General features: G+C 36.6%; 1 protein-coding gene across 1 annotated transcript; it reads right to left on the bottom strand.

Moving 5' to 3' along the window:
• Window positions 1–570: 570 nt before the first annotated feature.
• LOC132131498 (E3 ubiquitin-protein ligase RNF13-like) lies at window positions 571–12222 on the bottom strand. The gene is made up of 10 exons (XM_059543540.1): window positions 12063–12222; window positions 10611–10747; window positions 10447–10527; window positions 7674–7799; window positions 6704–6791; window positions 5928–6018; window positions 5698–5803; window positions 5475–5568; window positions 1493–1573; window positions 571–1280 (listed from the first exon to the last, which is right to left on the bottom strand). Exons 2-10 carry the CDS (start codon window positions 10722–10724, stop codon window positions 940–942), a joined length of 1122 nt encoding a protein of 373 aa, XP_059399523.1. The 5' UTR covers window positions 10725–10747; window positions 12063–12222; the 3' UTR covers window positions 571–939.
• Window positions 12223–12522: the final 300 nt, after the last annotated feature.

Raw genomic sequence — 12522 nt, 5'->3', positions numbered from 1 at the left:
AAAATGGTAAACTGAATTTTTTTTTTTTACAAAAAAAAAAAAAAAGAAAAAAACAACAAATGGTCATAAGATAAATATGGCTGAGCATTATTGCACACACAAAAAAAGTTAAATGTTTTTGAAAAACAGTTAAATAAATGTTTAGGCTTTCCATGGAGTGGAGAATTTGCGATAAATATCTGGAAAGTCGCTTTGGATAAAAGCGTCTGCTAAATGAATAAATGGGAATGGAAAAAAATGCATTAAAGAAAATTGTTAAAAGGTTATTAAAAGTGTTAAATACTTTACAATGAGGTGCATTAGTTGATGTTAACCTATAAAATATTTTAATAATAGTAAAGGTTGAAATTAATATGAACTGAGATTAACAAGTGTTTTACAAGTACTTTTCATAATTAGTTTAACAAATGGAACCTTATTGTAAAGTGTCAGCAAAACTTTATTATAAATTTAGGCTTTAGGGTGTCTTCTAGGTTCATATGTTTATATTGTGTTTCTAAAAATGTAATAATCTTAAAACCATGTGCTGTTTTCCAAACCGCTGGATGACAGCTTGACACACAAACAGCAAAAGGTGTAGTATTTTATTCATGAAGAAAATGCAGACTACTTGGAAACAAGGGCGAGTGAAAGGTGTATTTACAGTAAAGTTACATCAGTAACAGATCACTTTGTGTTAGCAAAAAAACCAAAAACTCCTCCTTACAGTGTGTAAATGTGTTATTAGCTAACTACATGTCCAAGAGCACGTCTGTGTCTGGAACGACAGTGAAGTCGTGATCTGAGAGGAGTCTGGCAGCAAGCGCTAATCACATCCTCAAAGGTGACGTCTTGCCAGGTTGGCAAAATTCATGATTTATACAATTTCGCTGCACAGCATCGCTATGAACGTTAAAGATGTTTTATGATAACTTCTGGCTGAGAGTTGGAGCGGGCGTCTCAAGCGCTGGCCTCCATGTCGTCGGGACGGTCCTGCTGCAGCTGTACGACCACCGTCTCCACGTCATCCTCCTCCTCGCCGTCGGTCGAGTCGCTGCGCTCGTCGTAGTCCGAGGACTCGGCGTAGTGACGGGACAGCGAGCCGGACATGGTCCCGAAGGAATGGGCGCTGGTGGAGGCCAGAGATCGCAGCAGCGGTGTGTTTTCTGACGCTTCGTTCTCCTCGCTGTCGCTGTCACCAGACTCAGAGTCACCGTCGGACGACACCACCTTCTGCTTGCACACGGGGCAGGTCTTCTTGGTTTTGGTCAGCCATGGGTCCACACACTTGCTGTGGTAGGCTGATGATGGGTGCAGAGAGAATTAGTGACACACATCCTGACAAAGCTGCTTCGGTACACGGAAAGCCTTTTAATATACTAGAAATTCAATGGAACATTCCTCTAATCAGAATTAATAATAAAACATTATCTCCCTATATATATACTGTATATATATATATATAATACATTTTGATGTTCAGATCAAGAGCCAGGAGGAGACAGAAACTCACCGTGTGAGCAGGGAAGAACACGCAGCTTGTTGCCCTCCTCGTACTCATCCAAACAAATGGCACACACGTCATACGAATCACCTAGGAGCAATCAACAAATTATTAACTAGGAGTAAAAAGACAGCTTCCCCTCAGTGTCCTTGACAGAAGGCTTCCTGATTTCACACTTGCTTCTGGGTTTCGTGGATGAACGAAAACATTCCAGGCTCAATAAGTCCAGGAATATATCCTGTCCTCTCTTAAATTCCTCTGGCTCTTTTCTTGTTTCTTTCCACCAGCTGCTCTGCTGATGCTCAGTGTTTATTATGTGAGCGGTGAATGAACACAAACGGTCCTGTGTTTAAACTGCTATCCAATATTTGTGCGACTGAACACAATTGTATCATGTTTTTTCTTCTTCAGATTTCACTATAATCATAGTTTTTCCCTCATGATCAAATCAAGAAGACTAACAATTCGCAAAATAGTAGAAGTATCCAATATTCATGATATATTTGCACTATTGCAATAGAAATACGCTTTATTCATTTATTTTCTGAGATTTTACTATATTCATTGTTTTGTTTTTTTTTCTTATGATTTAAGATCACGTCAAGTAGACTAACGATTCTTAATGATTTTGAATTTGCAAATTCAGGAGATGTATCCAATATTCATGATATGTTTGCATTTTTTTTGCCATAAAAAACATTAACCAAAATTGTTTACATTTTTTTTAAACAATTGTATTATATTCTGTATAACCCGCCATTAATGTTCCTCAAGATTACATCAAGTAGACTTGAAATAGTGATTCACAAATGCTTTGATCTTGCAAATATTCGTGATATATTTGCACTGATAGAAAATGAATCAACACTGAAAGTACTGTTTTTTTTTTATAGTTTTTTTTTTATTTGACTATAATTAGTTTTCTCAAGATCACGTCAAGTACCGTATTTTTCGGACTATAAGTCGCACCTGAGTATAAGTCGCATCAGTCCAAAAATACGTCATGATGAGGAAAAAAACATATAAGTCGCATTTATTTAGAACCAAGAGAAAACATTACCATCTCCAGCCGCGAGAGGGCGCTCTATGCTGTTCAGTGTAGACTACAGGAGCACTGAGCAGCATAGAGCGCCCTCTGGCGGCTGGAGACGGTAATGTTTTCTCTTGGTTCATTTCTCTTGGTACGTCAAATTAATTTTGATAAATAAGTCGCACCTGCCTATAAGTCGCAGGACCAGCCAAACTATGAAAAAAAGTGTGACTTATAGTCCGGAAAATACTGTAAGACTAATGATTTGATTTTTGAATTTGCTAATTAATTACACTTATCCAATATTCATGATGTATTTACAATGACTTAAGGTTAGTTTTTTAGTTTTAGTTTTTTTTTTTACCCACCATTAAGTTTCCTTAAGTTTCCTCATGTCAAGTTGACAAGCAACTCACAACGTTTTTTTGAGTTAGCACGTCTGATTCACTTCAACCTGATTCACAGATTTATAAGTCTGATTCATCCATCCAAATATGCCTTGTACAAATTTATGTGAATGAAAATGAACCTTTATTATTTAAAGTTATTTGACACTTTTTTTAATTTGTGAAAGAATATGCTAAATGTAATATTTTAAGCTTGTTTTCAGTGTTTAATACTGATATTAAAATATCTTACGGTTTCATTCGGAATCTACTCAACAACAATTGTTTATATGAAAAAACTCTTTATTAATATAACTACAGAATATTTAAAAATAGTATTTTAATATATTAGCATTATTACAGTATTTTTAAATAATATATCTCTCTTGAAGGAAATATATTGAAATGCTTGGTCTCTCCGTTAGTTAGAAACAGAATGAGACGTCTATAGATAAGAGTCTGAATCCCTGAGATGTTTTCGTAGGCTGTATGTAGTGTGCGTTGCACAGTATTTAGTCAAATGTAAACTAGTATTCAATTTTAAATCTGACTACTATGAGAAAAATATAAACACTTATGTAGTATATCGCAAATATAAAACTCAAATTAGTTTGGGTTCTGTTTTATTTAGATCTCCAACTAGCACCACAATAGCACAAAACGGTATATACTACGTAAATAATGATAATAAATAAAATACGCTATAAAGACAAAAAATGTAATATCCAAGTTCTCCACTCGGGGTGCCACAAAATACAGGTTTTGGAAGATAACATATGTAAGAAAGGAAATACTGATACTGTGTTAATACTACACATAAAAAAATAAAATATGACTATCAGGAAAAATATCATCACTCCAACACAGTAGGTGGCGCTATTGCACATTAACACTGATGCAATATCTATTACTGTCACACAAAATAAACGTCAGATAAGACGAATGATGAAAGAGACTCTATTGCACCAAAAAAAAGTTTGCTAGCCAATGTGAGGGTTATCGTTATAGTTATCGTTCTTGGTATGAATGTACGAATGAATGTACACACCTCAGTCTGCAGGAAGTGCTGATAAACAGTTAATTTCACACGTGTTTGAACCTTTACGGTCATAAATTACAAATGTAAAAGTTATGAATTTCACTAATAGCGTTATTTATTTATTTTTCACAATTTCTATAGATATTGCGATAATATTGCTATCATGAATTCCAGTGAAATGTTGATATCCTGACAGCCCTATAGTCATTTAAACATCATTAAAATAGAGAAGCTGCCTCGCTCATGTCCTCATGTTTTGTATAAAGAACATAAAGCCTATTTCCAAAGTGTGCGTCCTGGAAGCATTTACATGTTGCAGATAAATTACCCATATGACGTCTGGTAAATATATACGATGGAAACAATTACAAATGACCTTCACGCTGATGTGACTCTTATTTGCTCTGAATATCTGAAGCGTAAAAGACGAATCAGACATGTTCTGCTGCCGACGGCTCGCTTGCTTGAGGAAACCTCGCACACCTAATGTTTGAAAGAGGTTCGGTGAACACAGGTGTCAGTAACCTGAGTGCAGACCACACTCTTTCCTTCTGCTCAGTGAGAGTGACGTCTTGACACCTTCTTCAGCCGAACGCATCTCTAATGCACTATGAGCTGAACAGGATGCTCATTCATGGAGGCACACAGTCAACGGTCAATGCTCACAGTGTTGATTTGGTTGTAAAATGGCTTGATGATTCACTATGAGGAGGTGGAAACTGCGCGGGGGGGAGGGGGGATCCCACATTTCTCCCACAGTATATAGTGTTCTGCATACTAGAGAAGTGCTGCAATATTTCTTGTTCATACAGGAAAAATGCAATAAGTGGAGGAGCATACCACAAATCAAATGTCAAAGACCCCAAACAAATTTGCTTAAAATTGTCATCTAAGTTCACTAAACATTAACATTTTAAAACTGACTTTTGCATTTTACAACTTTGATTTTATTTTTACAAAGTTATATATTTAGTATTTGCTTTGAAATGGCGTTTTTATAGTTTCCAGAGGAACTATGAATTGATTGTAGCTAAATGAATTGAAAATGGATCGTCTAAAAGAACTGATTCGTTGATATGAATCAAACATGTTAAATCTTTTTATGCTTGAATCAGATTCTTGAACTAATAAAATCCCTCATTCTGGTGAGTCGGGACAAGTTAATGGTCAAAGAAATAGTGAATAAAAATATTTGCAATTATTTAACACTACTGTCAAAGGTTTGGTCTTTTAAGTCTTCCGCTCGTCAAGTCTGCATTTATTTGATCAAAAATACAGAAAAATCTGTAATATTGCGAAATTTTATTAAAAATTTCAATAGCTGTTTTGGATAAAAAGTTCAGAAAAAAAGCATTTATTTGGATTTTTTTTCGGTAACTGTCTTTTCCATCATTTATGAGTAATTTAATGAGTACTTGCTGAGTAAAAGTATTAACTGTTTAAAACAAAAAAAAAACGGTAGTAAACTTTTCGTAAGACATCTTTTATGTATTTGAATGCTGAGCCACAATATATGTTCGAAGTGTCAGCTCTTACCTTTCTTAAACTTGTGAATTGGGAGTTTCTTCAGCTGGTCCTTGCGTAAGCGACTTCTCCTGGCTCTGTGTCTGTCCTGTACGAACTTTGTGATCTGAGATTGAAAAGACGTAATCATGTCGGTCAAGACTAATGTATTCGGTTGCATATTTGATTCATTTTTGGCATGCTATATTATATTTATTTATTGATTATTTTGAAATGACACACACTCGTGACTCACCATGAACACTACAATGAGGATGAGGCAGATTCCAACGATGATGAGGAATGGGATCAGATAGTATTCCAGAGGCAAGCTGAAGTCCGGCAGGAGAATCACATGACCACTGGAAACACGAAGCAAGACTGTGAGTGTGAACAGCTAACTCTCTATAGTGTCATATGACTCTTGGAGCGCCGAATCATCAGATGTTTCCGTTAAGTATTCAGCAGAGAAACCAGAGCCCTCACCCTTTCTCATAGATGTAATCCTCTTTGAGAGAGTTGGCCGCTTCTTCACCAATAAACACTGAAGGAATGTCTATCTGCTTCAGAAGATCCACTGCAAACATACAAACGTACATTCAGACCAGATCTGATTCTGATTTACTTCGATTCTTCAAACAAATTCCACGTTAAATAATTACGAGTGTATTTTTAAAATGTAAAATAATATTTATTTAGATACTTATGTCCATTTTAAGGGAATAGTTCACTCCAAATAAACAACCGAATGAATGAAAACGGCCTCCCTCCTCCCCAGCACCACCTGTCTAGATCTGCTCAACATCAATCCTACACTCCATTATTCTCTATACAGTGCTGTTGAATCTATTTTCAGAGTTGTCATGATTGAAATACGTAAATACGGTGTGGATTATTGTGATGTTTTTATCAGCTCTTTGGACTCTCATTCTGGCGGCACCCATTCACTGCAGAGCATACATTGATGAGACAGTGATGCAATGCTACATTTCTCCAAATTTGATGAAGAAACAAACTCAGCCTAATCTTGGATGGCCCGACTGTAAGTTAATTTTTAGCAAATTCTCATTTGTTGGCTGAACTATTCCTTTAAGATCGCTGGAGGTTAGTTTCTCTCGTTTGGCCTTCATGACCTCATCCTGACATCACGGCTCGGTCAGATTCCACACATGCAGCAGTTATTAGCAGCGCTTGGGCCGAGGATTGTGAATCTGAGCATTGTCTCCGCTGCATGCTTCATGCATTCGTGCGCAGGAACTTACGATCGTTGGATCCCATGCTGATTAAGTCATCAGAGTCCACATTGTGGACAATCGCCGCCTTGTAGCCGGCCTTCTGCGCATGGAGGACCTGAAGAAGGACGAGGACAGAGACAGAAGCATTGTGTTCAGACAGACACAGGCTTCATACGTGCACTCCTCCAATCCCCCCTCACACACACACACACACACACACACACACACAAGTCTTGTGTGACACATGTATTGTGTATTCACATGTACACACTGGTTTAGCTTAACAAGAGCTGTCTGGATCAAAGAAACTTTATACATTAATAAATCTGATTACTATAATGTAAAAATATTTGTGATATTAAAATATTTGTGATAAAGCTTTTTAAATGTTTTTGTAAAACAGTTGTCAAGTATAATACTATTTGAAATATTAACAACACAACCAAGACATGGAAATCTCCTCCAAACACATTCCAGTGCTGTAACACTGTGTATATAAACGTGAGATTCCTGATTAGTGAATGTTTGCACAAGCAGAGATAAAAACATTCAAGACATTCCTCAGACAGGAGGAGCACTCACAGATATAACATGGACTCAATTAGAAAACATGCACTGTGGTATGTTCTTCTTTGGTTTTTCCTCCATCTCTACGCACCTTAAAAAGGTGCACACATTGCCCAGCGCTGTGGATGATTAACGGTTTATTGTGCGTTACACAGAAGTCGTCCAAAGTCCCAGAGGTGAGCAGGAAGAGCTCTTGAAGTCTTTGCATATTATTTGCCAGCGGCATGAAACGTGTGCAGTGAAGTGTGTTTTACAGAGCATTCGTTTACTTGGAGAGAGGCGTGTCTATGTTACAGTAGGAGCAGGGCATTTTTTTAATGAATGAGGAATTAAAAATGTGTTTTATAATAATATTTAATGTGTCTAGTGCTGTGGAGGCCATCGCTGCTTGATTAACCAGAGGCATCTGTGAGGGTGCACTGAAGCCCACCTTGATGTCAAAGTTACAGTCGAAGCGCTTGATCAGCACGAAGAAGGCACTGCTGCGGCCGTCCCGCAGGGGAGGGGGGGCGATCGGCACACAGGCGTTCTCCGGACGGGCCCCGATCAGGAAACCCTACAGACAGGAAGAGCACACAATCAGCCAACAGCTCCCTCTGCGGCTCAGAGAAACACAACACTTCCTGTTTCTGCCTTGATTCACCTCTAGCATTTAAAACAAAAAAACAAAACAACAACTATTAATTAATAGTTATTATTTACTAAATATATTAAACCAACATTATCAATTTTTCATACTTTATATTATAATGTTGTTGTGAGAGCAGTATAGTATGTCATTTTGATAATATGACACAGCATAATTGTTACTAATAAATAACTATATTAAATACTTCAATTAAATCTATTATAATACTTTGCCTATATTCACTTTATCATTCATCACTTAATCATGTAACGTTCATTTTTTGGGTCTTAATTTACTTCGACGAAACAAAATTGAATTTTAATAATCTGCATAAAACAATTGCAATTATTAGTTATAGTTTACAGTGTTTACAATGTTTGATTTTAATAATTAGTCATAAGACCATTAATAATAAATTATACTAAATACTTATTTTTTTTTTTATAATTTATTAAATAATGAAAAATTAATATCCTTTTTCATGATCTACGTTATAATGTTGTAATGTCTAAATTCAAAGATCTGATTTTAGTGATTCACTTATCATTATTATTATTATTATTTAGGTAATTTAGTATGGGATTTTAATAATCAGCCATTCCCTTATTATTACATAATTACATTAAATACTGCTTGATTAAATAAATTATATTAAATAATAAACAATCTAATCTATCTTTTCACAAATGATATGACAATATTGAATGTTGATATTAAGTTTATTTTAGTTTTTGATTTTGACAATAAATTTGTATGTTTCATTTTCAAAATATTATATTACTTTAACAGCCATTTACCGTTATCAGCCATAACATAATTATCATTAACTTTCCTTTTCATATAATTTAAATTGTAGTGACTTTGTTGTTCTTTTGTCATTTGTTTCAGTTTAGTTTTTTGTATTTATAATAATCTTCATTTCAGTAATGGCTCATGCAAGTGAAGTCATGCAAGTACTTCAAATTAAACGTTTTATTTCAGTTGTAGTGGCCAAGACAACATTTCTAATTCTTTATTCATATATTTATTTAAATTTTCTAAATCTAAATAAATAAATATGTTGATTTCCTCTGCAGAAAACGTAGATCTGAGCTGGAAAATGGGTTTGATTCCCTAAACCTGCACTCTAAAAAATGCTGGCTTGTTTCAGATATGTCTAATATGGACTAACCCAAGAAGGAAGTGGTCTAACACTACTTCCTGTTCCCAGCGTCCAAGATGATTTACTGGCTCATGACTAGATTAGATCGGCTAACTGCCATCCGTTTTTCAGCAGGGATGAACTCCAACACAATATTTAACAAAAACAGATGGTGATAAGCACATTTCGTGGAGTCCAGCTGAGCAGAACTCTTTTGCTTAGAGACAAATGTGAAAAAGTTGGTGGACGAGCTCTAAAAACATCACTTTGGTTAGAGCTGACAAAGATTGGGAAATTGGAGGGAAAAACTGAGCGAAATGGAGAAGTGACACAGATGTGAAGTCATTTTCACCAACATATTATGTGATTCATATCAGATTGGGAACAGAAATTAGCACAGATTACAGTGTTAATTAATTTTAGGTGCTATTATTTAATTCTGTTACGTTTACAATATCACTCTTAATATCTCAGTAGAATAAATCACATGTATTTAATGTTGCAACTGAAAACTGCTCATTTCAATGGGAACCTTTCCGTGGTGAAGAAACCTCCTAATGCAAATGTTGAATTGGGTTCAAATTTGGTGAAAGCGGACACTCAAATTCGCAGAAGCGACCAACAGCAAGCCAACAAAGCCACATGAATATCCACAAGTCAGTCGTTTCAGTGGCAGCTGGTGCAAGGAAGAATTGAGACTTCTGTTGACGAAGACATTTCCAAAGGAGAACTGAGCACTGGGTCCAAATGTTGACACTCAGATTTGCAGCACCAACCAATAGCAAGCCACCTGTGACTCAGATGTGACACTGGAGTGGGTGGAGATTCATTTAGCAACAAAGAAAACATGAAGAGAGTTTTCTGTAACGTGCAAGATTATAAAACGGATGGGTTTTGAATTTCACAATTCATTTGATTATCCTTCACAAGATTTAGATTTGATTCGATTCAATATCGATTATTTTGGATATATAACAGGTATAGGACATGGCAAAGTTCCACAGTTCAGACACTGATTGAGTGATTACGCGAGACAGGAGACGGACAATATACAGACAATATAACTGCACTTAAATAAAGTATTTTTGAATAATATAATATATATATATATATATAAACTAGACATTACATTTGCATATTTAATCCAAATGTACTTATTTTTGGGGATTACTTTTTTTTTTACAAATTTAAACTACAACAGTAATTGCAGTTGATATAATGAACATAATTAGGCGATTATAAAGTGATCAAATCACACCTATCAGGCATAAAAGTCAGGATTTTAGCAGGGAATCTTGCTTTACTCTATTTAAACGTTAATCAAGCTGCAGATTGATCATAACGAAGCGATCTAGTGGATGTAGTAAGGGAACACGTTGGGGTTTGGAACAGAACTGTATGGCTTCTGTCATCAATATCATAAAGCCAACTCACCTTCAGTCCTTCACTGGGCAGCCTGTAGCCAAATCGAGCTGGCAACTCATCAAAGTTCTGCGTCTTATTGTCGAATGAATACTGAAAAACAACAGCAACCATGAATTACTGTGTTAAATCTTGCCCAGCAGTCCACTGTAGCTGAACGTGTGTCAGATGCTTACAGCTGATATGTCGGCCTCCACGGGCAGCAGATTGAGGAAGGCAAATATCTGAACCGTCACAATGGTGTAAATCTGTGTGGCCGAGAGCATCAGCATCCCCAAAGAGAGCAGCATCTTAAGACCTGCTTCCGTTACACCTGCAAAGACAAGGACATGATGCTTTAGACATCAGCAGGAAGTCACCGAAAAAAAATACACAACATGTCCTGTTTCTCTCATGATGATGATGCAGATACAGGGCTGCCGGGACTATGGTAACCAGCCAAACCTTCACCATTGACAATCTCTTGCTCAACAATGGTGTTTAAATGGTACGTTGACACGACGAAGTGCTAAAAATGGAAATGGTTTTCTTTGCATTTCTGAAAAGTTTTGCATACAACATTGTCAAAATGTTCTCCCTTCACAAGGATCCTTAAATAATGACTAAAACTACTGCATTCTTCAAGCCAGGACAGTAGCGATGTCACTTTGTAAAAAAAAAATTAAACACATAATATGTATGTGCATGACTTGGCAGTTTTCACAGATTCATGTTTTTGTAACACGGAGACCATAACAGTATCGTTTACAGTTTTCAAAAGTTTGTATTTTTAGGCCCCCACAGTGCCAATTGTGTAAATGAATGGTCAAAACGCATAAAAGGCCTTTTTTTAGTTAAAATTTGAAGTAAAAGGAACTACTAAAACAACAACAACAACATTAGTTTCGCAACACGTTTGTTGTCTCTATTCTCTCATAACCATAACACTGATAAACCACGCCCATATTTCCAGATAAACCACGCCTATATTCCAGCAAACCACGCCCACATGTCAGTTACCCACGCAATTTATCGCTAAATAAAAGTAGTAATAGTAGCTATTTTCAATTTACTAAACTCTGCTAAAAATATGAATATCATTATACAGTTTTTATTACAATAAGTTAGTAAAAAAATGATCAAAAAGGGGGCGAGGCAAGAACAGCAACACTTTATCTTTAATATAAAATGCATACAAAAACACAATTTAACCTCAACTATAAATAAACACATTAATAGTGCACTGAAATGTTTGACTTCTTTTTATAGTTTTAAAGGTTCTATCTAATCTAATTCACTCACGTGGTGTAAAAACTTCCGTTTTATTCTCCTAACGGACAAGAAATAAATGCGCCAGCACCTGAAACGATTACACTTGTGTTTATTAGTCTCTCAGACTGGCTAAAGCGTCCTGAATCACACGGGTCTGGGTGAATTAACTCGCTGCTAACAGTAAACACAACCCGGATGAACTTCAGCTTCACTCTGACGATCTGCCATGAGTCTACAGCAGGGCACCAAAGTCTGCATATCAACAAATAAAACATATCGATATGCCAACTGACCCGCTAAAGCAGAGAACGAGTGAAGAGAGCAGTGTACTATCATCCAAACCTCGAGACTGGAGCTCAGTCAGCAAACAGACTCACCATCACATTAGACGAGGCTCTTCAGTGCACGAAGATCATAAACACCGACGACATTACAGCAGAGGGAGGGAACATTACTACAGGCTTCAGACGGATTCTTTCGGCCTCACATCGTCCAGCAGGCCAGAGTGTCAACACACACACACACACACACACACACGAACAAAGAGAGACAGCGTCCTCTAGCGCACAGAGGCACCACACTCACAGTTTCCTCTCAGTGTACGTCACAGAGCCGACGGTGAACGTTCTCCGAGTTTTGAACCAGCGTTCTGACAAAGTTTGTCCGTTAGAACGTTCGTTCAAAGCTAACTGGTCTTTAGGAGCGTTCTCCAAACTTCAGTGCGTAAACGTTGCTTACGGGACGTTTTTCTTGATAGTTTCAGATGGGGGCGGAGTCTAGTCAGTTCAGTGAAAAAGTAATCTTCGTCTGAATCGGGTGAGAAATATGCACAGATCA

Source organism: Carassius carassius, chromosome 48, assembly GCF_963082965.1.
Source record: "Carassius carassius chromosome 48, fCarCar2.1, whole genome shotgun sequence".
NCBI lineage: Eukaryota > Metazoa > Chordata > Actinopteri > Cypriniformes > Cyprinidae > Carassius > Carassius carassius.
The sequence above is the reverse complement of the archived record's forward strand: the minus strand, read 5'-3'. Positions and strand labels throughout refer to the sequence as shown.

Excerpts from the sequence above, each read along its gene's own strand:
- LOC132131498 (XM_059543540.1), bottom strand. The coding sequence starts at position 10,724 with ATGCTGCTCTCTTTGGGGATGCTGATGCTCTCGGCCACACAGATTTAC. Across the intron at positions 5,804-5,927 it reads GATTACATCTATGAGAAAGG|TGGTCATGTGATTCTCCTGC; the intron begins GTGAGGGCTCTG and ends TCGTGTTTCCAG. Across the intron at positions 1,574-5,474 it reads AATTCACAAGTTTAAGAAAG|GTGATTCGTATGACGTGTGT; the intron begins GTAAGAGCTGAC and ends GATTGCTCCTAG.